Raw genomic sequence first — 23,139 nt, 5'->3', positions numbered from 1 at the left:
CAGAACAAGAGCTTTGCTGAATAAGATCCTGAGAGACCTCCGATCCAGCGATCTTCATGATCTGCCGTCTCAACATTTGTGCTGGTAGCCGTAGCTTCTCAAATGTGTACCGTCCCCTTTGGTATAACACCAGACAGATTTCTTAAGCCTCTCCCAATTTTTTTTAACAGCCTTCGGATGAAGGCCTGTTGTGAACACAAGCATCTTCCCAGAGCAGCCGGTCCTTCTGGGTCGGCAGTTCTCCGCTGCAGCCACTGGAGGTCCAGGAGGTCTGCAGAGGGATTGATAACGCTGTCTGTATATGGGATCTCTCTCGCTCCCACACACGCCCGTCTGCCCGGCTGGAACGCTAAAATAATAAAATGCTGATCTCACACTCTTCCCCGGCTGCTTCGCTGTTGCCCTGCTGCTGGGTTCACACCGCTCGGGAAAACAGCGGAGGCCCCACAGCCAGCCCGAAGGTAAGCCCGGATTCCCCCGCCGGCTCCCTCCTCTCCTTTCTCGCTCAGTCGTCTTCCCCCCCACCCCTCGCAGTGCACGGCTTTGGGGCCTCGGGAGGCGAGGAGATGGTGAGATTCTCACACCGGGCAGAGCAGGGCTGGGCATTTGCGGGAGTCTGAGCTGTGGCATGAGAAGGGTTGCTGAAGAAACGCAAGGAGCTCGCTCGCTTGTGCTCGCTCGGTGTGTGTGTGTACACACAGGAGAGACAAAAACATGCAGTTTATAGATGGAAGGAAATGAGATGGTATAATCCTGGCGTGGCAGAGAGGGCTATACCACAGCGCAGGCAGTGCTGTTTGGGAAAGCTGCAGGTCCAATCGCACAAAATCCCCCCGCAAGCAGCGAGCTAGTTCCTCAGGAGGAAAGGGTCCCCAAAGCCCAGCCCTTGGAGTGCAGAGCTAGTTTTCTACTTGAAAGGATTTTATTTCTGCCTCGGTTGCTGTAGGCTGAAAACCGCCTCATGCCGCTGCGTCCAAAGAGTGGGACTCGCCCACGACCTGCAGGAGGGAGCGGGGATGTCCTGAGATGGGGTTGTCTCCAGCCGCTAGAGATTTGGAAGGGTGGAGTGGGTGAAATGACGTGAGATCCCTTCTGGGAAGGCGCTTCTGCTTTAACTCCAGACAGCCTTCGCAGTCCTCTGGGGCTTGTATGCGCCAAAGAGGTGCGGAAAGGGGGTCCGTGCAGGTGCGGGCGGGCTCCTTGCTGATTTTCTGCCAGCACGCAGAGGTCCACCAACTGGAGCAAGAAGCACCAGCAGCGGGAGCAGCTCCACAGCAAGGGATCCTCTGAGCACACGCACAACCCAACAGTTTTATTTTCAGGCCTGGAACTGAGCTCATGGCCCTAGCACCCCAAAATCCACCCTACTTCTCCCCGTAAACTTTCTGTGCATCTCAGCAGCCTAACTGAGAAGCAGGGGGAATCTTTGCTGAGGGCTCTTGCTTTGGAAACAATTGGGAGGCAGGAATTCCCGCAGGTTACCCACAGATCTGCCAGTGGCCCCTGCCTCCCGCCGGCCACTGCTTCCCGCCCTGTTCCATGGGAGGCCAAGTGTGGGGATGGGGGGAAAGGAGGGGGTGTCAGGTTAATTCGGAATGAAAGAGCAGAGCGTTGTGGCACACCGTCTCCTTTTGACCTCCAAGTGTTTGGCCTGTGGCTTCCCCTGCAACGCACTGCAGGAAACACAGCTTCTCACTGCGGCCTTTGTGGCAGAAAGCTTGCAGCGTAGCAAGAAAGACAGAGGCTGCCCTGCCCCAAGGCGCTTACAGTGGAAGGATGCAATAGGGGAAGTAGTTGTGCCTGCGTTGGAGAGCCAAAATGTTAAGCCACAGTGAAGGGGAGACCTGGAGGACAGTGGGGGAATGAGATTGAGGGAGTACAATTTTGGTAGATTTGGAGAGCCGAGATGTCATCTAAGTCGCTCTGTCTGGCATGAGCAGGCTCCCAAACTCTGGAACATGCCTCCCCTTTGGAGATGTGATCGCTGCCCCCTTCCACTCTCTCCCCCCCTCTCTCTGCTTTTCAAAACCTTAGCTGTGGTTTTTAAGGTTGTCTCTGCCTTTCTTGTATTGCTTTATTCTTATCTGATCCTGTTTTAAAATAATATTTTCTGGCTTTTGGAGGTCAGCTGCCCTGACCAGTTTCAGAAAGGCAATATGCAAGCAACCTGGCGACGGGGGCACGCAGGCCAGCTGGACCCGGGGTGGCACGCTTGTGGGGAAACAGGCCGGGCGTGGATGGGATGGGGCAGGCATGCTGACGTGACCCGCCAGAAGCTGATCTCTCTTTGTGTGGCCCTTTGTACCCTGTGAGATTGTGTGCCCCCTTTCTGGTTCTTCCGTCCCTCGCCTTTGGAATACCGACCTGCCCTTCTTTTTGTGCGGAAAGTGTGTCATCCCCTCAGCCCAGGCCTGACGTTCTGAGTCACCTTGATTTGGTGGAGCTTGAGGCCTTGCATATCCATGTAACTTGGCAGCTTTCCGGTCTACTTGCCCCTCTATTCCAGATGCATTCGTTGTGCTTTTGCCACGCAGCATTGGACTGTAGCAAGATTTGCTCCCTCGGTAACAGAGTCCCTGCTTTGCATCCAGGTGGAGCAGGGCAGCGCTGCTTGGAACCACCGTCAGCCACTGCGCCGAGACAATACTCAGTCAGGCTACCCAAGAGGACTAAGTTTGGACAAGGCAGTTTGCGGCCTGTTTAGATCAGCTCTTTGTTCAGAACCATGAGGATTAGAATTCATTGTTTAGGGAAAGGGCTTAATTCAGTGGTAGAGCATTTGCTTTTTGTGCAGAAGGTCCGGCTTCAGTTCTCAGCATCTCTCAGTAGGGCTGTAAAAAAAAGCCGCTCTCTGAAACCCAGGAGAACCCCCGTTGCTAATCAGAGGGGACAGTATCAGGCTAGGCACAGCAGTGGCCTGAGTCAGACCAAGACTGTTCAGGCCACATGGGCGAGCGGGGATTCGAGTCCGGCTCTCTCGCCCATTGCACCGTCTCCTAAAGTGCTGGTCAAAACCTCTGAGCAAGTGTCTTCTAAGACTGTGGGGAAGGCAGCCGACAACCCGCGTCTCACACGCACGTCCTGATGACAACAGATGTGAGTGAGCAGGTCCTCAAGAATACCTGCTTTTTACCTGCACCCTCAAAACAAGCCTCCTTTGCTGTCTTTGACGTGTGTGTGTCCCCTGTTTGTCAAGCTGATGCAGGTTTGGTCCGGTTCGATTTGTCTGGCCCCCGTTTTTGGCCGGGCTGTCCTGTCCTCCTCGGACCGACCCCCGTGGCGCTAGCTGCAGCTGCTTCTGGGGCGATGTGCAGCGGCTGGTGACACTTGACCCCCCCGGGGGCTTTTAGCAGGGGGAGAGGTTGAGGGGGACGTGACCTGCTGGCTCATGTCTGCAGCCTTCTACACAACCTCCCAGGCGCATTACCGTTGGGAAGGGTGTCTCTGGCCCTGTCCCAGCCGCAGCACAGCACCCTCTGGTACCGCAGTGGAGGCAGGCTGGACATCAGCCGTGATGTGGCTGCTTTCCCGAAGTGCTGCGATGAGCCATGCCCTTGCTCTCCACTTGGAAATCCAGCCAAGCCTTCTCGCAAATGCCTGCACAAAGACACCGGAGCAGATTCTCTGAACTCATGGAAATCTTCCCTACCCGGAAATGCTGAACGAGGTTGCAGGACCTTTCCGAGTTAGCAGAAATCTACGTGACTAAGGGGAGAGCCTGGAGAGTGTCCAGTGGGCAGGCCAGAGGAAAAGGGGCCCGCAACCCAGAGCACAGCCTTTATCTGTCTACCCATGCATAGAATTGCATGCGGGGGCCAAGCCACCAGCAAATGAACGGGAGCCCCAGCCTCGCGCAGGGCCAGGAGTCAAGCGATCCGGGCTCTAGTCCCCTCTCAAGCCATGAGGCTCACCGGGGGACTTTGGGCCAGTCGCTGACTCTCAGCCCGAACTACCTCGCAGGGTTCTTGTTGTGAGGGTAAAATGGACTGGAAGAGGAAGTTCAGGTAAGCTGGCAAAAGGAAAAAGGGCGGACTATAAATACAAAGCAAAAGCAAACCTCCTTGTTCCTGTTTGCAAATACGAGAATCTCGTAATACTAAGATTCCGTGCCGTTCTAAGAAATAAGAATTTCCACTTGCTGCCATCTGTTCTGCAAACCTCTTACTGTTTATTTTCTTTTTGTTGCTTTTTATACCACCAAAGCTCTCTGCAGGAGTGCTGGTTTACAACCATTAACACCACAAAATACAACATAAGGCACAAATTAAATTTTAAATACATAGTACAGAAGAAAGTCACCCAGTGCCCTCTTGTAAAAGGATCCCCATGAAAAATACTCTCCTGGGCTTTGGGCTCAGGAAGAATGTTGAGAAGCCCAGATGAGTGTGTGGTTTTCCATTGGTTGGGAATGTCAAGGGTGTTTCTTTTGAATGTTCGGCGCTGGCGGCTACATAATGGAAGCTGGCTTCACTGCTCAGCTGTGGTCAATCAGTAGGGCTGATTCGTGTGCGAGAAAAGGGCTGCTGCTGCCCAGTTCAAGAATCTGGGGTCATTCATTGAGCTGGAATCGCAGACCAGACACAAGACTTTCCCACAATGTGGTGTCGGCTGCGAAGTCGAAGGGGCAGGACTTGTGCAGGTCTTTGCGTCCTAGTGTCTCATGGAGCTTCCAGGTTCAGAAGCAGTCTATCTCTGAGTTGCTGGGATGGCTGCCCTGCTCCTGGTGGTCTCCCCAGAGGTACCCAGGTTGCATCTTCAGGAAGCAGAATGCGCGAACGGATGGTGCCCGGCCCTGCACATCCGAAGAGCTGAGCTCTCGCCCAGGAGTCCAGGGGGGCAGCTCGCGTCTGACTGCACCCCCACAAGGAAGCCCCACAGCGGCTGCAATTCAAATCAAGCCAAAGGCACAGCGGCAATGAAATAGAATAAATACCATGTAACAATTCGCTAAAATTACTTTAAGTATTAAAATATCGGGCAAATAAAAAGGTCTTTGCCTTATGCCACAAGGAGTAGAAAGAGGCACCGGGAAGCCCTCTTTGGGGAGACGATTCCAGAGTTGGGGTGCCACCATGAAACGGCCCTTCTTGTAGCAACCCTCTTCGTTTCCTTCTGGGGGCCTCTCTGAGAAGGACCTCAGATGATGGTCTTAGGGTCCAGGTAGGCGCGTATGGGAAGAGGCGCGCCTTCAGATAACTTGGCCCCAGTATTAATGCTAACGCTCTGAATCGGGCCTGGAATTCGACTGGTATCCAGTGAAGTAGATGGAGAACGGGCCATATATGCTCGAATTGGGCGAGTCCTCCCTCATCAGCAGCCTCTGACACCAACAGGGCTTTCCGGGCCGTCTTCAGAGGTAGCCCCACAAAGAGAGCATTACAATAATTAGACGTTAGTGCCATTTAGAAAACAACAGTTATTTCCCCAGAAATAATTTTAAAGTTTAGATCTTTGGACCGGCGATGTGTTTGGTCATTGCAATATTGGTAAGACTTACGACATCACATTTATGGCGCTTTTGCAAGGAGTTTTTATTCCTTTGCAAGAAACTCAGGCGCACAGGCCTCCCCTCCATTTTATCTTCACCACAACCCTGTGAGGTAGGCTAGGCTGGAAGTGAGCTGCATGGCTGAACTGGGGCTAGACCACCAGTCCAACCCCCCCACCATTTCCTCCAGGAACGGGGGCAGCAAGAGCATTTCAAGGATACAATTCCATTGGTTATTCTGTGAGAGGAAAATACCACACAGAGCAAAACTCCCCCTTTGGAAAGGCCCCGTCCGTCGTCATCCGCCACCCACACAGGAGCATGTGAGATTCTGGGGCAATGCAAGCAGGAGCAGGGCTGGCTCGCATCCCTCCAGCCTGGCCTCACACGGACCATGCAGGCCTCCAGCCCTGGTCTGGGGAAGGTAAGCGCAGCTCTTTTGGAAAGGCATGCCCTGTCGCTCCTGCGGGCGTTGACTCGCTCTTTCTCCACATCTGTTTTTCAACAGCTGGACTGAGGTCCAGTGTTTCTCTCTTTCCTTTCACTGCGCTTCATGTCGAGGTGAACAGCTGCACCTGTTGAATATTAGCCCGCTTAGCAAAAACGTGGGGCAAGGAGCAAGCGACCAGATGCTGAGCCAAGGCTGTTGTTCTGAACTCGGTTGTTCTGCTGCAGTGCTGGACGCCTGTGGGGTGGGGGGGGGGGGCGGGGATGTGGCTGACCTGCATGACCGGCAGAATTCAGCTGGCAAAGCTTTCCCACGCCGGTTGAACTGATACCTGTTGGTGGCTGCAAATGCAAAAGAAGGTGGCGTGGAGCCGGGCAAGGGAGAAGCTGCAACTGCAGGCTGGGCAGTTTCCCAGTCTGGGGACACAAAGAGATCCTTTTAGTGTAGTTCAGAGAGGGCCTGGCTGAGGACTCCTCTCTTATCTCTGCCCACAGAGCCCTCCTTTCTGCACGGAGGTTTCCCTTGCCAGTTGAATACCAGAACCAGACAAGAACTCCTTTCTTCCAAAAACGTGGAGACCAGATAGCAGAGAAGGAGGGGCCCCGTCCCCTACCGAAACGTCTGTTTCAGAAGGCATCTTATCTGCTGGGAGGATGGAGCAGGCAGAAGGAAATAAGGCCCAGCCAGTGAGGGGCTTTTTGAAAGAGGCAGGACAAGACCCCACCCTCAGGGTTGGCTGTGGGGTCCCTGCTGCCTTGTCCGTTATCACTAACATCCCTTTTAAAAAGTTGCCCCGTTGAGCAAATTTAAGTGGGAAGCACCTCATTTTTATTTAATCTGTATGCTGCCTTCTTGCCTTTTGGTGCTGTCCATGGGGTTTTCATGGCAAAGACACCGAGTGGGTTGCCGTTTCTTCTCCAGTGCTGCCTTTCTTCAAATTGTGCCCGGAGTGGCTCAGAAGCCTCGGGTGTTAGAAAAGCGAGACTGCACCCAGTATATCAATTGCGGGAGCACGTCATAAAGAAGTAAATCATACATTTCCCTAGGATTAGCAGCATAACATAGAATAATTTACAAATCAACAAATATTGAGGATTGCAGGGCAATATGGATCACTGCTTATCAGGGGAGTATACAGGCAGCAGGGCCAAACAACCAAACTTTTTCAGAGCCATGAAGAAGAGGCAGGCTGGGCAGCTTCTGCAAAAGCACCAGACACGGGGAGTAGGACCCAGAGTTCTTACAGCTCCAGAGCCGGTCACTTCAGTGTCTCACATTCTCACGCTGGCACTTAAAACCACAGGTGGGCACCAGCTCGGATGAACCCTTTCTGCCAGCGTAAGAGGAACGCATAGCGCTGCTTCTAGGGTGCCGCTTGCCACCTGTGACCCGCAAGTGCCAAAAAACACAAAAAGCCCGATCCCCCCCCCCCCTTTTAAAGCAGGGGAGCAGAACCTCTGGCGCACGGGGTCCATCTGGCCTGGGGAGGTTTTGCGTCTGGCTGGCAGAGGGCAGCGGGACTGGCAGAAAATCCCGTGAGCGCCTCTCCGCACCCCTGTAGTAGAAATATGGTGAATAGCATGTCGCAGCCCTTCCTGGGCATCCCAGATCTGCTGCCCTGCCTCATGCTGGGATGGCCCTGCCCTGCAGCCTCCTTGCAGATGGGGAATGACCCCAGGGATTCCCCTGCCCCTCGTGAGAAGGGTCATTCCCCTCCTTGCAGATGGGGAATGACCCTTCTCACATGCAGGCGCACACAGATCCAATCGCTTCATTAGGCAGCCAGCAACTGGACTCGGTGCACTCGGCCAGCCAAGACCTCTTTACTCCCTTGATGGCAACAGTAGTACGATGGCGGCGAGAGTCTCCAGCAGTATGCGTGGCGGAATTTTGGGAGAATCACGAGGCAGGGAGTTCCACTGGTTGGTTCACCAGCACGCCACACTGCTCTGTGAAAGGGCTGCCCTGAATCTTCAGCGTGGCGTTTGGTCCTGGGGGTTACTCATGGGTTACTCACGAGTCGCTCTGCCCTCCAGCTCCAGCCACCTTGTCCTCTGTTGCGAGGGAGACCTCACGGTCCCATAAGCCGCGCCAGCCATGACGACCTCGTACCAGAAAGAGCTGGAGAAGTACCGGGATATCGATGAAGACAAGATCCTGCGGGAGCTGTCGCCAGAGGAGCTGGAGCTGCTCGACATAGAGCTGCAGGAAATGGATCCCGAGGTGAGGTCGGTCGGGGAGGGTGCGGGCGGCAGGTGCGGAGCGCGGGCGAGCGGCCTTCTTGCCAAGAGGGGCAGGAATCCGCCAGGCCAGAGGCGGCACAGAAGCACCGCAGCGCCTTGGTTGCCTGGAAGGCCAGCAACCTTTCTGAATGTGAAGATACTACAATTGGGTGCTTGAGGGGTAGCAAGGAGGGTGTAAGAAGCATGCTGTGATAGGAGAGCGGCTGGCCAGCCGGCCGGCCGGCCATGCCCCATGCAAGATACTCCAATCCATCTCCCCGCGTCCAATTTCACAGTGGGCTCTTTTTTTTTTTTTTTTGCCTGCTTATAGTCTCCCCTCACACACAAGCATGCTTGTATTTCTGCAAATTTGGGGCTCCTGGCGCCTCGTGCGACCTGCTCCCCTCGCCTCCCCCCGTTGCAAATGGACCCCTCTTTGTAGAACAAGTTGTTAGATTTCCCCAAGCAGCACTCTCCAGGTGTGTTGGACTACAACTCCAACCATCCACAGTTGGCACTACGACTGGCCCTTGGTGGGTGATGGGAGCTGTAGTCCAAGGCATCCAGAGGCCATCAGGTTGGGGAAGGGTCACTCCAATTTTGGGGCACAGCCCGGCTGGACAGCCGCGAGGCCACCCTGGCCTAAAGCCCCACCTGTCGATTTGACAGCTCCGAAAGTTCCCTCCTCTGAAACCTCCGAGGTCCCACGTCCCAGTAACCCCAGAAAATACGAGGCATCCGCCCTTCACCCCAATTTTCCCTGCCCCCCCCAGAACGTCATGCTCCCGGCCGGGTTCCGACAGCGAGACCAAACCAAGAAGAGCCCCACCGGGCCTCTGGATCGTGACGCCCTGATGCAGCACCTGGAGAAGCAGGCCTTGGAGGCGAAGGAACGGGAAGACCTGGTGCCCTTCACTGGGGAGAAGAAAGGTAAGGGGCCGCCGGAGTCCGCGCAAGCCGCCTCCAGAGGCTGGGGCAGCTGCTCTGCGGCCGTGGCGGCACCAGCAGCCTGATGCACCTGCCGCACACCCCCTGGCTTGGGCCACGCCGCGCTTCCACGGAGAGGCAGAGGCACGGCTCTGCTCTTGGGTTTCTGGGTCAGTTGGCAGTCCTGAGCTGCAGCCAGGGATCGAGGAGCTGGCGCCCAGCCCTCGCCGAGCGGCTTTGTGTGCAAGAGCCCCCACGGGCACGACGGCTAGCAGTGCGGCCTCCGACCCTGGGCGTGGGGAGCGCCCGCGAGCCTGCTGTGTGGGCCGGGAGCGCTTTCGAGGACAGGAGTCCTGTCTGGTCAGCGAGGCGATTCCTCCTGGCCGTGCGCCAAGCCTCAGGAATGGGCACTGGGACCACAGGAAGGAACCGGCCCCCAACGGGAGGAGCGGCCTTGCCTTTTCCGTCCCTGCGCTGCTCCCTGACCTCTCCGTGCCAGCCTTTCCGTTCTCTCCCCTTCTCCTGGGCAGGGGCTGGGAGGGAAGGCGTGCTGGGTTCAAGCGCTGCACCAAAACATGGAGAAAAGGTGCGTTGTGCTTCAAATGGTCAAACACTTGTGGAGGTGGTGGTGGCTGTTATTAGTGGCAGTATTTTTATCCTGTCGCTGGACCAGGGCACGCTCTTAGAGCGGCTTCCAAACCATCCAGCGCTCCCTGCCCACCAGCCTTTTCCCAGGAAGACACAAAGCAAAAGGGGAAAGGGGAAAGCGGATCAGGAAGGGGGAAATGTCAGCGTCTTTCGGCAGGGCAGGTGGCGCTGCTTGGCTTCTGCCCTTCATGCAGCCTGCTTGAACGGCTGGTGGTGGGCACCTTTGATGGAGGTATTCGTACTTGCTGTTGTTTGCCATGATGCCTTTGCTTTGATTGATTGATTGATTGATTGATTTATTACCTGCATTTATACCCCATCCTATCACTTCAAGCGCTCAGGATGGCTTACATAATGTATAAAAATGCAATAAATATAAAACTACTATAAAGACATTAATTATTAAAACAATATAATACACCACTATAACTTCACTATAAAATGTGACTGTGAAAAAGGGGAAAGAGATAAAACATCTAAAACATTAATTGTTAAAGTAATGATCAAATAAGAAGGTCTTGACCTGCGCTGGAAAGAATGTAGTGTCGGCACCAGACGGGCCTCTCTGGGGAGCGGATTCCACCGTCTGGGCGCCACTGCAGAAAAGGCCCTCCTTTGGGTAGACACCTTCCGTACTTTCTTCAGAGAGGGCTCCCGGAGCAAGGACTACCCCACCGATCTTAAGGGGCATGAGGGCTTATGTTTTGGGGGCATGAGGGCTTATTGCTGAATATTTTGATCAAAATTGGAAAGAATAGAACAGCCAAAGAAGATTCCTGCTGGATCCGGACAAGGCCGGTATTCTCTTCACACAGTGGCCAAGTGGCTGCCTGCAGGATCCCACAAGCACTCTCCTACCCACATTCCCCAGCACCTGACATGCTTGACGTACCGCCTCTGACATGGGAGGTGGCACAGAGCCATCCAGATCTCGTTTCTCTCCAGGAATCTGTCCGGTCCCCTTTTAAAGCTGGCCAAAGTGGCAGCCATAATGTTATCTCATGGATGGGAACTGCAGGATTTAACGACGTGTCTTCACTGTATCTCTCCCGCATCCCCCATCAATCAGCTTCGTGGAATGACCTCTTTGGATTGTGAGAGAGGGAGGAGGAAGTCTCCCTGCCCGCCTTCTCCGTGCCACACACGACTCCTCTTTCCACCTCTTCCACATTTCCCCAAGGGCTCCCTGCTTCTCCTCTGAACAGTCCCGGCCCTTATAACCTTTCCTCGTATGGGAGACACCTCAGCTCCTTGCAGCTGCCCTGCTCTGGACTGTTTCTAGCTCTGCAATGTGCCTCTGTGTGTGTGGTGGAACACGGCATCCCGAGTTGCACCACAAGCTCAGTGCAAGCACCAGGAGCACCCGTCCGCCGAAGAGCTGAACAGACGCTGGAAGATGAGCCAGGCCTTCCCTGCAGGCTCACCATCCGATGCCCAGGATACAAAAGGAAAAAGGAGGATGACTCGACTGACAAACGGTGGTTTGTGACGATCGGCCCCAGAAGCCATGGCGGGGCGGCTCTGCAGGCCACAAGGCACCAGCAGCTTTGGCGCAGTGTCCCGCTGAAATGGACACAAAGGGGTGGCGATCATCCGGCTCAGAGACTTCCCCGAGATGGTGCTTTTGAAAGCAAAGAGCACAGGTGGGTTTCCACTCGGTGGGCATCTCCCAAATTGCTGCCTTTGGGGAGAAGCTGAAGCAACGTAGCCTCCTACCGGCATCCGTTTGAGCCCACGCGGAGACAGAAACCCTTCTCGATGCTTCAGATCAGACCACCAAGCTTGCAAACTGAGGACTGGCCGTGGCTGCCATTTTGAATGGGGCAAGAGATTCCAGGGGCGCAGCCAGAAGGACGTCAACAAAGGCTCACATCCTGGTCGGTGCTTGAGACCAGCTGTGTCCCAGCATGGTGACGAGTGAGAGCTGATCGGGGTGGGGGGAGCCAGAATCCCACTGAGTGTCCTGGCCCAGAATTGGGGTGGGATCGAGAGTAAGGGTTATATTTAGCATGGCCGGGAGCACGGCAGGGATCCAAAATAGCCCAGTGTGCGGCTCAGATGTCCCGACCCCGGGCAGGATTCTCACCCCCTTGGTAAAGGTTTGCGGCATCTCTTGGAATCAAAGCCCTCGACATCACACCTGAAAGCCGGCATGGCGTGGCCGGTCCCACGAATACTGGCTCCGGAGCAGTGGAGCGTCGGTGGGGCGCCCTCCATCGCAGCCTGTGGGTCTCCCTCCTCGACCTGAAGAGCTATTTCGTGATCAACGGCGAAGGCGCAAAATGCAGCAGATCAGTTTTCAGGATCGGCGCTCGGGCCGACCCGTGTCCTGACTGTACACGTAACGGTGGTGGCGATGCTCCCTGCTGCCGTGGGCCCATTTGACTGTGGCTGCGTGAATGCGATCCACTCGCGAGACAGTGGATCTGAGCTGCCCGGGCAGCCATCCCCAAACCGAAGGGGTTGCAGTGCAGCTCCTGCCAGCCCTGTTGGGGTCCGAGGCGGCCGTGCGAGAAGAGGCCTTCCTTTGGCTCCCTCTGGTCCCAATGGCACCATTCTTCCAGGGCTGCTGAGGTCCACTCTGCATGCACGCAGCGAGCCGTGCCTCTCCTGGCCAAGCCTCCTGGGTCCACAGCTGCACATTTAGGAGGCCGAAACCCCCCAGCTGGGAAGACACTTGGCTGATCCAGAAGCTCCTCCGTCGAAAAGCACAGACATGGTGGCCAGTTTTATGGCTGAGCCTGATTTAATCTAAAACAGCCTTCCTCTAGCCAGTCCCCCTCCAGGAGCATTGGGCTACAACTCCCATCATTCGCAGCCCGTTCTCAGAAATCCCTCCCTTCATCTTTGGGGTGCTTTGGCTCCGAGTCACCTGCTCCCACAGCTGTGGTTCCTTGCTGGTGGAGACCAGGAACTGCCTCTGCACATGATTCCCTGGCATTGTGGGGCAAAACCCTCATCTAGAACTCAATCCCAGGGTAGTCTCTTTCTGTCACTTCTTTCTTTCTTTCCAGGGTGTGTTTCACAGCTAACGTTTTCTGAGCAGCACTTCTCACGAGACCTTAGATCTATGCCGTCTTTCTTCCCTTGCAATCCCACTTTCAAAGGGGCCGGCGGTCCCCACCCAAAAGAAGAGAGTCCCGATCGAGCGACCGTTCAAACAGAGACGAGGCAAAGCTCTCCCTGCTCCTCTTGGTACCAAAGGAAGCTCCCTTGTTGGATGCGGACCTGCCAGGCGGCTGTTGAATATTCCCCATGGGAAGAGACGGAGAGTGCAGCTTTCCCCCTGCATCGCTCAAGCTCCTGTGCTTTTCGGGGCGGAGCGACAGGCAGAAATCCCACCAGTGCAGATCCCCCAAGGTGAAGGCAGAGAGACGGAGAACCGTTTCCCTGTTGCATTTCCGGCTCTCACATGTGTTCTCCACACCCTCTCTCTGTGGAGTGCCCTTTCCTGGCATTATCTTCGGAGCAACCCAGCTGGGCCACAGTGACCCGCTTGTCTGTCCCAGGGGCTCATGGTCCAGGGAGGATTTGAACTCCTGGTTTCCTCCATGAAGGGACAACCTACCAGGGAGTCCCCAGCGGGTAGGTTGCCTGGAGCTGCTACCAAGTCGCACAAAAGCCCCTCTGCATTTCCACAAGGGTGGTCTAGCCGTTAAGAGTATCCGACGAGACCCCCACTCAGCCCTCACTCAGCCAGGGAGCTCAGTGGTGACTGTGGACCACTCCCTGATTTGGAGCCCAACCTACCTCACAGGATTGTTGTGTGCATCAACGAGAGAGCAGAAGAACCATGTTTGCTGCTTTGGAGGAAAAGATGGGAGAGAAACAAATCAATTATATATTTTTATGTCTAAATGTGTGCAAGAAACTGGTCCCCCGACTGCATTTTGGAGCTAACATGTCCAGGGTTGGAAGCGATCGAAGGTGCCTGGGACAATGCTGCGAAAGGCACAGAAAGTGTGCCTGGAAGGGGATTTGGGAGCTTCCAGAAGGGAAAGTCGTCTTCTCGGAAAACGTTGCAGCCCAGAGAACCAGCGGCTGCCCTGAACTTTGCTGGTCAACGATCCGGAGTGCCTCTGATAAAGGACAACAGGTGGGCCCAGCCAGCATATGGGAAGACGGTCGCCGTCTCAGGTTCAGCCTCACTGCTCCCCCACCCGGTTCCCACGCTAGCCTCGAATGAAAGATCCCAGTGAGGGTCCTGGCTTCCTCCTTTCCAGCCTTACCAAAGGATCGAGGCATCCAGGCCGAAAGTGAGATTTCTGGAAAGGTCGACAGCCGCAACCCACGTGCCTGCCTCCCTCCGTCCCTCTCTCTCATTTTAAATCATTTTTTAAAATCGGGAAACCAACATGTTCTGTACAAGACATGTCAGAAACGGGGATAGCAATTCTAACACGCATCGTAGCATTTCTAATCCCAGCATCAAATCGTCAAATCGTCGCCTTCATTCTGCCCGGTGTATCGCATCTCTTCCCACCCATATTTAATTACCACCTGCTATTTTTACTCCCAACAGAGGGAAAGCTATCTAAAAACAGATCCAAATTGTTAGCCTTCTTCCTTCCCCATTCTCTACATAGCACGATATTAAGCGAGATGGTGTTTTTCGAAAAGCTTCTCCTTAGGGTGCTGGGTTGATGTGCCCACTTTTCACAGATCCGCTCTCTCCCTGCTCCTGCTTTCTTCATCTTGCAGCCTGAGCGATAAAGCATCTGTTGGCTATTAATAAATCTGTAACTTCCTTTCCGTAGCTAAGACAAATGAAGGCCATTTCTGGGGCATGGCAGAAGGGCGAGATCCAGGCAACACGTTTGTCCTTTGGAATCCCAGTAACAGTAATCTTGGATTAAAACAACCACCACAACAAATAAACAGTGCAAGATTGCAGGCCTCAGCGTGTCCAAGAAGGCATTTCAAACCCATATAGAAACATAGAAACAGGGCAAGTCAGAAGGGGTCTCCCAGGCCATCTAGTCTGACCCCCGGCTCCAGCCGGCTCCGCTCACGACATGCCCACCATGTGCACATCCAGCCTATCCTTGAACACCCTCACCAGTGGGGCCTCAACGACCTCCCGGGGAAGCCCATTCCACACCCTGGGGGTCCTGACTGTCAGGAAGTGCTTCCTGGCATCCAAACGGAACCTGGGTTCCCTGAGCTTGGCTCCGTTGGAGCGCGTCCTGCCTTCCTGTGCGGGGGAGAACAGGTCTCTCCCCACCTCCGTGTGACACCCCCTCACATACCTGCCTGTCGCCAACATATCCCCTCTGAGTCTCCCCTTCTCCAGGCTGAAGAGACCCAGTTCCCTCAGTCTCGCCTCATACGGCATCCCCTGCAAACCGGCCACCATCCTTGTGGCCCTTCGCTGCACTGACTCTAACCTGGCTATATCCTTCCTGTAATGAGGGGCCCAAAACGGAACACAATATTCCAGTTGCGGGCACACCAGAGTCGTATAGAGTGGTAGTAATCCCTCTCTTGATCTAGAAGCCACACTTCTGGCTATGCAACCAAGGGTGGCGTTCGCCCTCTTGACCACCGCATCACACTGCTGACTCATGTTCAGCCTGCAGTCGACCAGCACCCCGCGGTCCTGCCGGTCTGTGCAAGAGGATTGCTTGTAGACTTTGGCGGGGAGGGGGACAACAAAGGATGCAGTCTGCTGAGGCTCTTGTTGAGTCCCTGTCCTGAGTCTCTGTTAGGAACTGGAAGTTCTGCCGCATCTCTAGGAACTGATCACTCCAGCATCCACCCAGAGAGATGTGCCATGATAGGCAGAACCCCCTGGCCCTGGATCATGCTTATTTTACATGACAAAACACGCCTGTTTTCCTTTTCCCCATCAAATGGATGCTTGCGCTGTATTCAGTCAATTTATTGGAGCCGAGCCACAGCAGCGGTTTTAATCTGATTCCAGCTGGTATTCCGCTCACCCCCAGTGGAGCTCAGGGTGGCAGCCAGTGCCTGGCCCGGGTCACCCAGCTGGGCTTTGAGGCTGAGTGTGGACATGACCCCGGGTCTCAGCCTCCGAAACCCGCCAAGCAGGCAGACCTCAACACCACCTGCTCAGCACGATGCACCCTGCTCGCGGACAGGAACTCTGCCACCACACTGCTCTCCTCCAGCCTTTCTCGCTGGGATCATGCACATAATGGCCCAACATCTGTATTGAGAACATGCTAAGGTGCAAGGAAGCCACCGTGGCTTACGCGGCCCCCCGAGAGTCAGTGGATGGCCCCAAAGCTGCCCCTCTGTGCAAGGTTAGACTGAAAAGGGCCTGCAAGGTTTGGGCTCAAGTTGTGCAAGACTGTCCAACAACCTTCTTGGCCAAGTAGCAACTCGGAGCCGGGTCTCTCAGTCCTCTATAACCATTGTACTGCACTGCCCTTCTTCCTTCCTTCCTTCCTTCCTTAGCTTTGCTTCTGCAGTGTCATGGGGGCCTTTTGGAGAAAAGGCTGAGATAGAAATATTATTCCTGATGCTGGTGATAATACTACATATTTACAGAAACTTTTCAGGGCGCAGCGGCTGGGGGCACGTCTGTTTGGACACACAGCCGGCTCCCCACAGAGCTGCACCGAACAAGGACGCGTTGGTCCCCCGTCATGCTCGCTGCACTAATGTTTCTTTCGTTCCCCACCCGCCAACCTCCTGCCACGCCTGGGAACTGTCAGGAAAGCCTTTTATTCCCAAGAATCCCAAGAGAGAGATCCCCAAGGAGGAGCAGATCACGCTGGAGCCCGAACTGGAGGAGGCCTTGGCAAACGCCACCGATGCGGAAATGTGCGACATTGCAGGTAAGGGGGTGGGAATGGGGGTTGGGGGGGCCGTGCTGCAACATTCAGGCAGGAGGAGAGGAGAGGAGAGGAGAGGAGAGGAGAGGAGAGGAGAGGAGAGGAGAGGAGAGGAGCACCTGCCACAGCTGACTGCACAGTCCTCCTCCTCCGCAGGCGATCTCGCGCTCTCCATGGGTTTGTCCTGGAGAACCTGTGGCCTGCGAGAATGAATGCGGTGCAGTCCTCAAAGGCAGGATGAGGCTGCCCGCCGTGTCTCTGCATGACTCCCCTCCACACAGCTAACAATGGCTTCGCTTCCCTGGTCAAATAGTAGCTTCAGGGGTTGCATTTCGGGGGATGGTTGCTGTGCCAGCAGCCCAATTTGGGATGGAAGACTGAGAGGTGCATCATACTTTTTTTTAGTGGGGCAGGGATGGAAATGGAGCTCAGCTCTCGAAATCTGGGGACAGACCCCCCCCCCCCAATGATAAGAGGCAGAATCCTGGCCGGGGCCAGCTGTGTTGCCCGTGTGGTGGGCCTCCCCGTCTCGGCACTGAGCGGCCAAACCCTGGGAAGGTCTCCCGGCCTCACCTCCCGGCCAACACCCGACGTGCTTACACCTGCCATAACGGCTCCCCAGCAGATGTAAGCTGATAGCACCACAGTGCGAGGTTTCTGATTTTAGTCTCTGCCTGGCCCCAGGCCAGGCTCCGCTCTGCTTAGCTGCTGAGTTGTGGGAATCGGAGCCTGACGTGGCTCAGAGCGGCTGGAGCAGGAAACCCCTCCCCACCGCCAGTGTCAGAGCCGGCCCTGCCGAACCGGAGCGATGCTCCAGGAAGTTAGTGTGCCCACAACGTGCTCCTTGCCCGTGATTCCCCTCCCCGAAACTCCGTTTCACTCGCATTTCCCGGGGGGGGGGGTATAATAAGGGAGGGCAGCTGCTCCCCTTCCGCTGCCCTGTACAAGGAGGAATACCTGGGGCAGCCCCTTTCCCTGACGCTCCAGCTCTCCATCCCCAGGGGATGGAGAAGCATTTTAAAACTGGGATGCTCCCATTTATGGCCTTCCCTGAGCTGGTGCCCCAGAGGGGTGAGATTTCAACTCCCATTAGCCCCAGCCAGGATGGCCATGGGGAAGACAGGTGAAGATTAGCCAAAAAAGCAAAAAACGAAAACCAGCCTTGCAAGTGGAAAACAAGCATGCCGGCAATTTCAGGCACAATCTTCTCCCGATGTGGTATTTTGCTGCATGCAGAGAATAATTCGGCCAAGACGCTGTGTCAGCCAGGAGGAGGCACAGCCCAGATACCAAGCGAAGCAGCCCTTGATGTTGCAGCGCGTGGCAAATGAATCGCCCGTGCTCTAAAATGGAGGGTGTTGTACTTAGAAACAGAGCGAGTCAGCAGGGGCCTCCCGGGCCATCTAGTCTGACCCCCGACTTCTTTCAGCAGAGGGCCAAACTCTGCTTTGGAAAGGCTTTCTGGAGAACGCGGCAGCTGCAGTAAAACCCCCGCGCTCTAGCCCTCTTCGCGCAAACCAGAGGAACTGATGAACAGGTGGCACTCTGGCTAATGATCTTCCTGCTTTGTTTTTAATCCGGCCTCCGCTCTGCTTCCTTGCAGCCATCCTGGGCATGTACACCCTCATGAGCAACAAGCAGTATTACGACGCCATTTGCAGCGGCAACATCACCAACACCGAAGGCATAAACAGTGAGTGAACCCCGATCCGCGTCTCAGCGCAGGGCCGGCCGCGGCTGGCAGGGCGGCTCGCCATGACTGTGCAGGCCACTGCAAGTTTCTAGCACTCATGACGGAAGCCCTTTTGCGTAGGCCAGCTTGTCCGTGTCACAGAAACGAGGAAGCTGCCTCGGTTGGGTCCGGCCCGCGTTCCTGCCAGCAAGCCTCCTCCAACGGCTGCAAAAAGCAATGCAGTTTGACTTTGCTTTCAGACGGAGCATCTCACAGCTTCATTGTGCCATTTGGATTTCTACCTGCCACGCTGCTTTTAAAGGGGCGCGCATGCTCGCCGAGAGATTTTCATCCAGCCCTTCCGATCGCATTGATCAGGGATCCACACACCCCATAAAAACGCAGCACACATGCTCATCTCGCATACAGGTGGCACCACCTCAGCCCCCCCCCCCAGGCGACTCCGGGTCAAATGCAGGCGGGTGCGGGTTGGGGAAGGGGGGTGTTCTGTCCCTGCTGCCACTGTTGGAGCTCAGGGGGCCGCCGGAGGAGGGAAGCCCCCCCCTTTGTGCCCTGAGTAGAAGTCCAGTAGCCCAGTGGTCCTTTGCAGGCTAGTGGCTTCTGTGGCCTTCGTATACCCAGGGAACTGATGCCAAGTGCCAGGGGCCTGGTGTGTGCCTTTCCTCCGCCATGTTTATTAATTAATTAATTAATTAATTAAGACATTTATATGTCGCCCCATTCGCCGAAGCCTCGGGGCGGCTCACAATATGAAGAAAATTACTAAAGTGACAATATAAAAATAACAAGATAAAATAAATAACAATATAAAAGAAGTCGCCCTGGCCAGATGAAATAAATACTGTTAACAATTAAAATGACGCTTAAATAAAAAGGTCTTGGCCTGGCGCCGAAAAACAAATAACGACGGCGCCAGGCGGACCTCTCTGGGGAGCGCATTCCATAGGTGGGGCGCCACCGCAGAGAAAGCCCTCCTCCATGCTCTACTGTGCTCTCTCTCTCCCCCATCAGGTGTGGTGAAGCCGGATTCTTACAAGCCCGTCCCGGATGAGCCGCCCAACCCCACCAATGTGGAAGAGACCTTGGCAAAAATCAAGAGCAACGACAGAGATCTTGAGGAAGTGAACCTGAATAACATCAAGGTCAGTGCTGAGTCCCAGGAGGCTGTGGAGGCTGGGCATTTTATTTATTTATTTATTAAGACATTTTTATGCCGCCCCATTCGCCGAAGCCTCGGGGCAGCTCACAACATTAAGTTAAAATACAAATATATTAAATTAAAATACAAACATTAAATTATAACCTTAAATTAAAATGTTTGTAAAGTGTTTGTAAAGTTTGTAAATAAACATGGGGGAAACGGCCCTGTTTTGATGCCTTGCTGGCACAGATCTTGCACCAAGCAGAGGCAGGATCAGGCCCATCCTGCTCGGGAAAAGGAACTGGCAGAGCTGCCAGGGGGCTTCTGCATGTGTGGGAAGGCTGCCCTCTTGGCCCCTGGCTCATGTGGCCATCGGCTTCGTGGGCTGGGGCTGATGGGGATTGCAGCCCAACACATCTAGAGGCTACATTAGGAGAACTGCTGGGGCCGTTTTGAGCAGAAAGTCACCGTTTGATTTTCCCAGGAGCAGTGAAAAAAGTACAAATGACACCAAAATTAGACCCGCAATAATAGTTAAAATGCACAAGCTTCTACCTTGGGCGTAATTGGATGGATATTCCCAGCTGGGGCTTGGGTACCCTGGGAGTGTAGGGCAGTTTTGCTGGCAAAATGTGCATAGGATCGCACCACAAAAATCTAAACATCGTAAGGGATGGGAGGATTTGCTAATAATGATCAACAAAAAGGCACCCCTTATGAACTTGGTAATGCGTCTTAAAACAACATTGTTTAAAAATAAATGCACTTTCAAAGGATCTAGATTCCAGGTGCCAGGTGTCTGGACAGGTGTTCCCCATGTGCCCAGTCTCAGTTCCGAAGAGGTTCCTCCTTCCCTGGGGGTGGGGGGGTGCCTCTTCCCAGGCATCTGCGCAGCACCCGGAAGCCCTGCTCTTTCATTCACTTGTGACCTTATGCAGAAGAACTGGCATTTCGTCACCTCGGTTCTCTTAGCGCCAAGCCCTACATTAAACCTCGAGAGGCACAATCTGAGGGGAAAGGTTTGGCTCAGGGGCTGAAGTTCTGCACTTCTGATTTAGCCGGTCACGCAAGTAGAGAGCTCCTTTAAAAATTGTGACACTCAACTACCTTTCTCCTTTCCCCAGGTCATTCCCATTCAGACCCTGAAAGACCTTTGCGAAGCCATGAAAAGCAACACCCACGTGAAGAAGCTCAGCCTGGTGGCGACCCGGAGTAATGACCCAGTGGCACACGTAAGATTTTTGCCCATGCCTCTGGGGCACTCTTGCGGGAACATTCGCCCCCTCGGCCGGAGCCGAAGCCCTGGCGCGGGTACATGCAAAACCAGGACGATACTAGTCCATGAATGAGCCCCTGGTGACCTTCCGTGTGCTTTGCTGGCAGAGCTAATGCTGCGGGATCAGAGGAGTTTGGGGGAGTTTGGAGGATCGGGGGGGTTGCAGGCCAGAGCATTTGGGGGAGTTTGGAGGATCGGGGGGGTTGCAGGCCAGAGCATTTGGGGGAGTTTGGAGGATCCGGGGAGTTTGGAGGATCGGGGCAAGGCAGCAGAGCCCCAGATCTGGCCCGCTCGGGATCGCTCCTCGCAGCCTGTGACGAGGACGCCTCTCTTGCCCGCCTTTCAGGCCATCGCCGAGATGCTGAAGGAGAACAAGACCCTGCAGAGCCTCAATATTGAGTCCAACTTCATCACTGGCACGGGGATGATGGAGGTGATCAAAGCCATGAAGGAGAACACCGCGCTGTGCGAGCTCAAGGTGGACAACCAGGTTAGGTGGCCGTCGCTTTGCAGCGGGTGGAGACGTGTGGAGCCTGTGGTACTTTCTGCATGGTGAAGCCTTCACACGCGGCACCCCGCACAGCCTTGCCCTCTGCCGTCGCCGGCTCCTCCTCGCCTCCTCACTGCTCTCCCTTCCCCTCGCAGCGCCAGCGGCTGGGGGACTCGGTGGAGATGGAGATGGCCGCCATGTTGGAGAACTGTCCCTCTGTCATCCGCTTTGGGTACCACTTTACGCAGCAGGGACCAAGGGCCAGAGCTTCGATTGCGATAACCAAGAACAACGAATTACGTAAGTGCTGCAGCTTCGCCGGTTCCAAGCCATTAATTAGGCAGAAAGTCATTAGGATCTGCTGGCAGAGCTCTGCCTGCTTCTCATTCGATTGCCAGAGATTTCAGACTCCCCGTAACAGAGCAAGGCCCGAATGCCCCACCGGCCTAAATCTGGCTGCTGAAACGAAGCAACCGGCGTGATGTTTGTGTGAAATACCTGTGAGCTCACTCAGTTCTAGCGCCCGGAACAAATTGCCCGGCGCAGAATGTGCTCACAGGCAGCCAACGTGGACCCGACCAGCCTGCCATCTCTAGGCCTCTGAGTAGGGCAAACTGCAGAAAGATTGCCTAGCAGTATTCAAAAAGCAAGTTGAAACAGGCCAGGATGTTCTAGGTGTTTATGTGCGCCCAAGACAAAAAGTCCCCATGGGCACCCGCTTCCCTAGCAGACACCCGTCCCCCGTTAATCCTGTGGCCTCCTGCATGGACAGTGCAAGCGCGTCACTCCTCGCTAACGAACCAGCCCCTCCAGCACCGTCCACACACAAGAGCACCCAGGGCGCTGCTCTTCGAGGGCAGCTGGGCGCAGCTTCCCCCGCCAGGACCAGCGGCTCATCCCAGCTCCCAGCCAGGTCGTTCTGCTGCTCCTCACAGCCGCTCTCCTCTCATTTTGCAGGCCGCAAGCAGAAGAAAACATAATGACCGTGCGGCTGCCCCCGCAGCACCCCCCGCCCCCTCACGTGCCTAACCACGATCTTCCTGGCCTGGGCTCCAGCCGTCTCCCGAAGCCGGAGCTCGATCGCCGACTTTCTCCCAGTGCGCCCGAAGAGATCTGCCCTGCCGTTTTCCTCTCCGACCGGCATGCCGGCGGTCTCTTGCATCTCAGGTCCTTGCTTGCTCCGAATCCATCTTTTCATGGGAGGAGGTCCCTGCAAACAGGGACCTTGGAGAGATACTGCCGGGGGGCCAGACTGACTTTGTTCTTCCCCACGGACCAAAGACAGTTGTAATCCTCCCGTCTTCCCTGGATCAGCTACTATTATTAAATGATTTAGGCACTTATGTAGCTGACATCCTCTGTCTGTCTGTCTGTCCGTCCGTCCCCCAGTCAGGTTTTTGGGAACCAACAAGCTAGGCAGCCAGGGGAATCTGCCATGTTCAACCCAGCCTGGAAGTGCATGGATTCTCTCCAGATCATGCAAATACAACTTCACCCACCCTTTTTTTTCCTGTGCCTGCAAGAAAGCATGTCCTAATCTGGCCCACTGCTGCTGCTGCTAATTAGCATTTTGGCACTGTCAGAGCACATTTTGTCGATTCCCTCAGGAATCCTGACAGCGGCTCAGAAAAGCGTGTCCATTATCCCCAGCCTCCGCAACCTGGTACCCTCCAGATGTTTTGAGTGGGAACTGCTGCCATCGCAGATGGTTGGCCAGTTATGGGAGTTGTGCTCCTAAGCCCCTGGTTGGGAACGGCCGAGTTGGGCTGATATTTGGATGGGATGCTTCCAGAATTGTAGCTCGTGTTCTTCACCATCATCTTATGATCCAAATAGACCCAGCTCCACTTGGGCCCACACGCATCCTCCTTCGGGTCCCATGCCTTGACCTAATCATGCATTTGATGGCGGCCGACCACACGGACGTGGAAATACCCCCTCTTCCTGCAGCTGCTCTCCTGGACAGTCCACAGCTTGGACTGAGCTCCATGGGCTGGCCCTGCACA

The 23,139-nt window shown here is 55.0% G+C and overlaps 1 protein-coding gene across 1 annotated transcript; it reads left to right on the top strand.

Annotated features, from left to right (window-relative positions):
- Positions 1-359: 359 nt before the first annotated feature.
- Positions 360-22,476, top strand: TMOD4 (tropomodulin 4). Its single transcript, XM_044449189.1, has 10 exons — positions 360-461; positions 7,973-8,159; positions 8,932-9,088; positions 16,414-16,536; positions 18,137-18,226; positions 19,238-19,368; positions 20,492-20,599; positions 20,990-21,133; positions 21,289-21,433; positions 22,091-22,476. The coding sequence occupies exons 2-10, from the start codon at positions 8,034-8,036 to the stop codon at positions 22,111-22,113; spliced, it is 1,047 nt and encodes a 348-aa protein (XP_044305124.1). The 5' UTR covers positions 360-461; positions 7,973-8,033; the 3' UTR covers positions 22,114-22,476.
- Positions 22,477-23,139: the final 663 nt, after the last annotated feature.

The sequence above is a fragment of the Varanus komodoensis genome, unplaced genomic scaffold (assembly GCF_004798865.1).
Source record: "Varanus komodoensis strain SLA01 unplaced genomic scaffold, ASM479886v1 scaffold57, whole genome shotgun sequence".
NCBI lineage: Eukaryota > Metazoa > Chordata > Lepidosauria > Squamata > Varanidae > Varanus > Varanus komodoensis.
Note: the sequence above shows the minus strand (reverse complement) of the source record. Positions and strands in the feature narration are given on the sequence as shown.

Coding starts and splice junctions, on each gene's coding strand:
- TMOD4 (XM_044449189.1), top strand. CDS start 8,034: ATGACGACCTCGTACCAGAAAGAGCTGGAGAAGTACCGGGATATCGAT. Junction 20,600..20,989: donor GTAATGACCCAGTGGCACAC/GTAAGATTTTTG, acceptor CCCGCCTTTCAG/GCCATCGCCGAGATGCTGAA. Junction 21,434..22,090: donor AACCAAGAACAACGAATTAC/GTAAGTGCTGCA, acceptor CTCATTTTGCAG/GCCGCAAGCAGAAGAAAACA.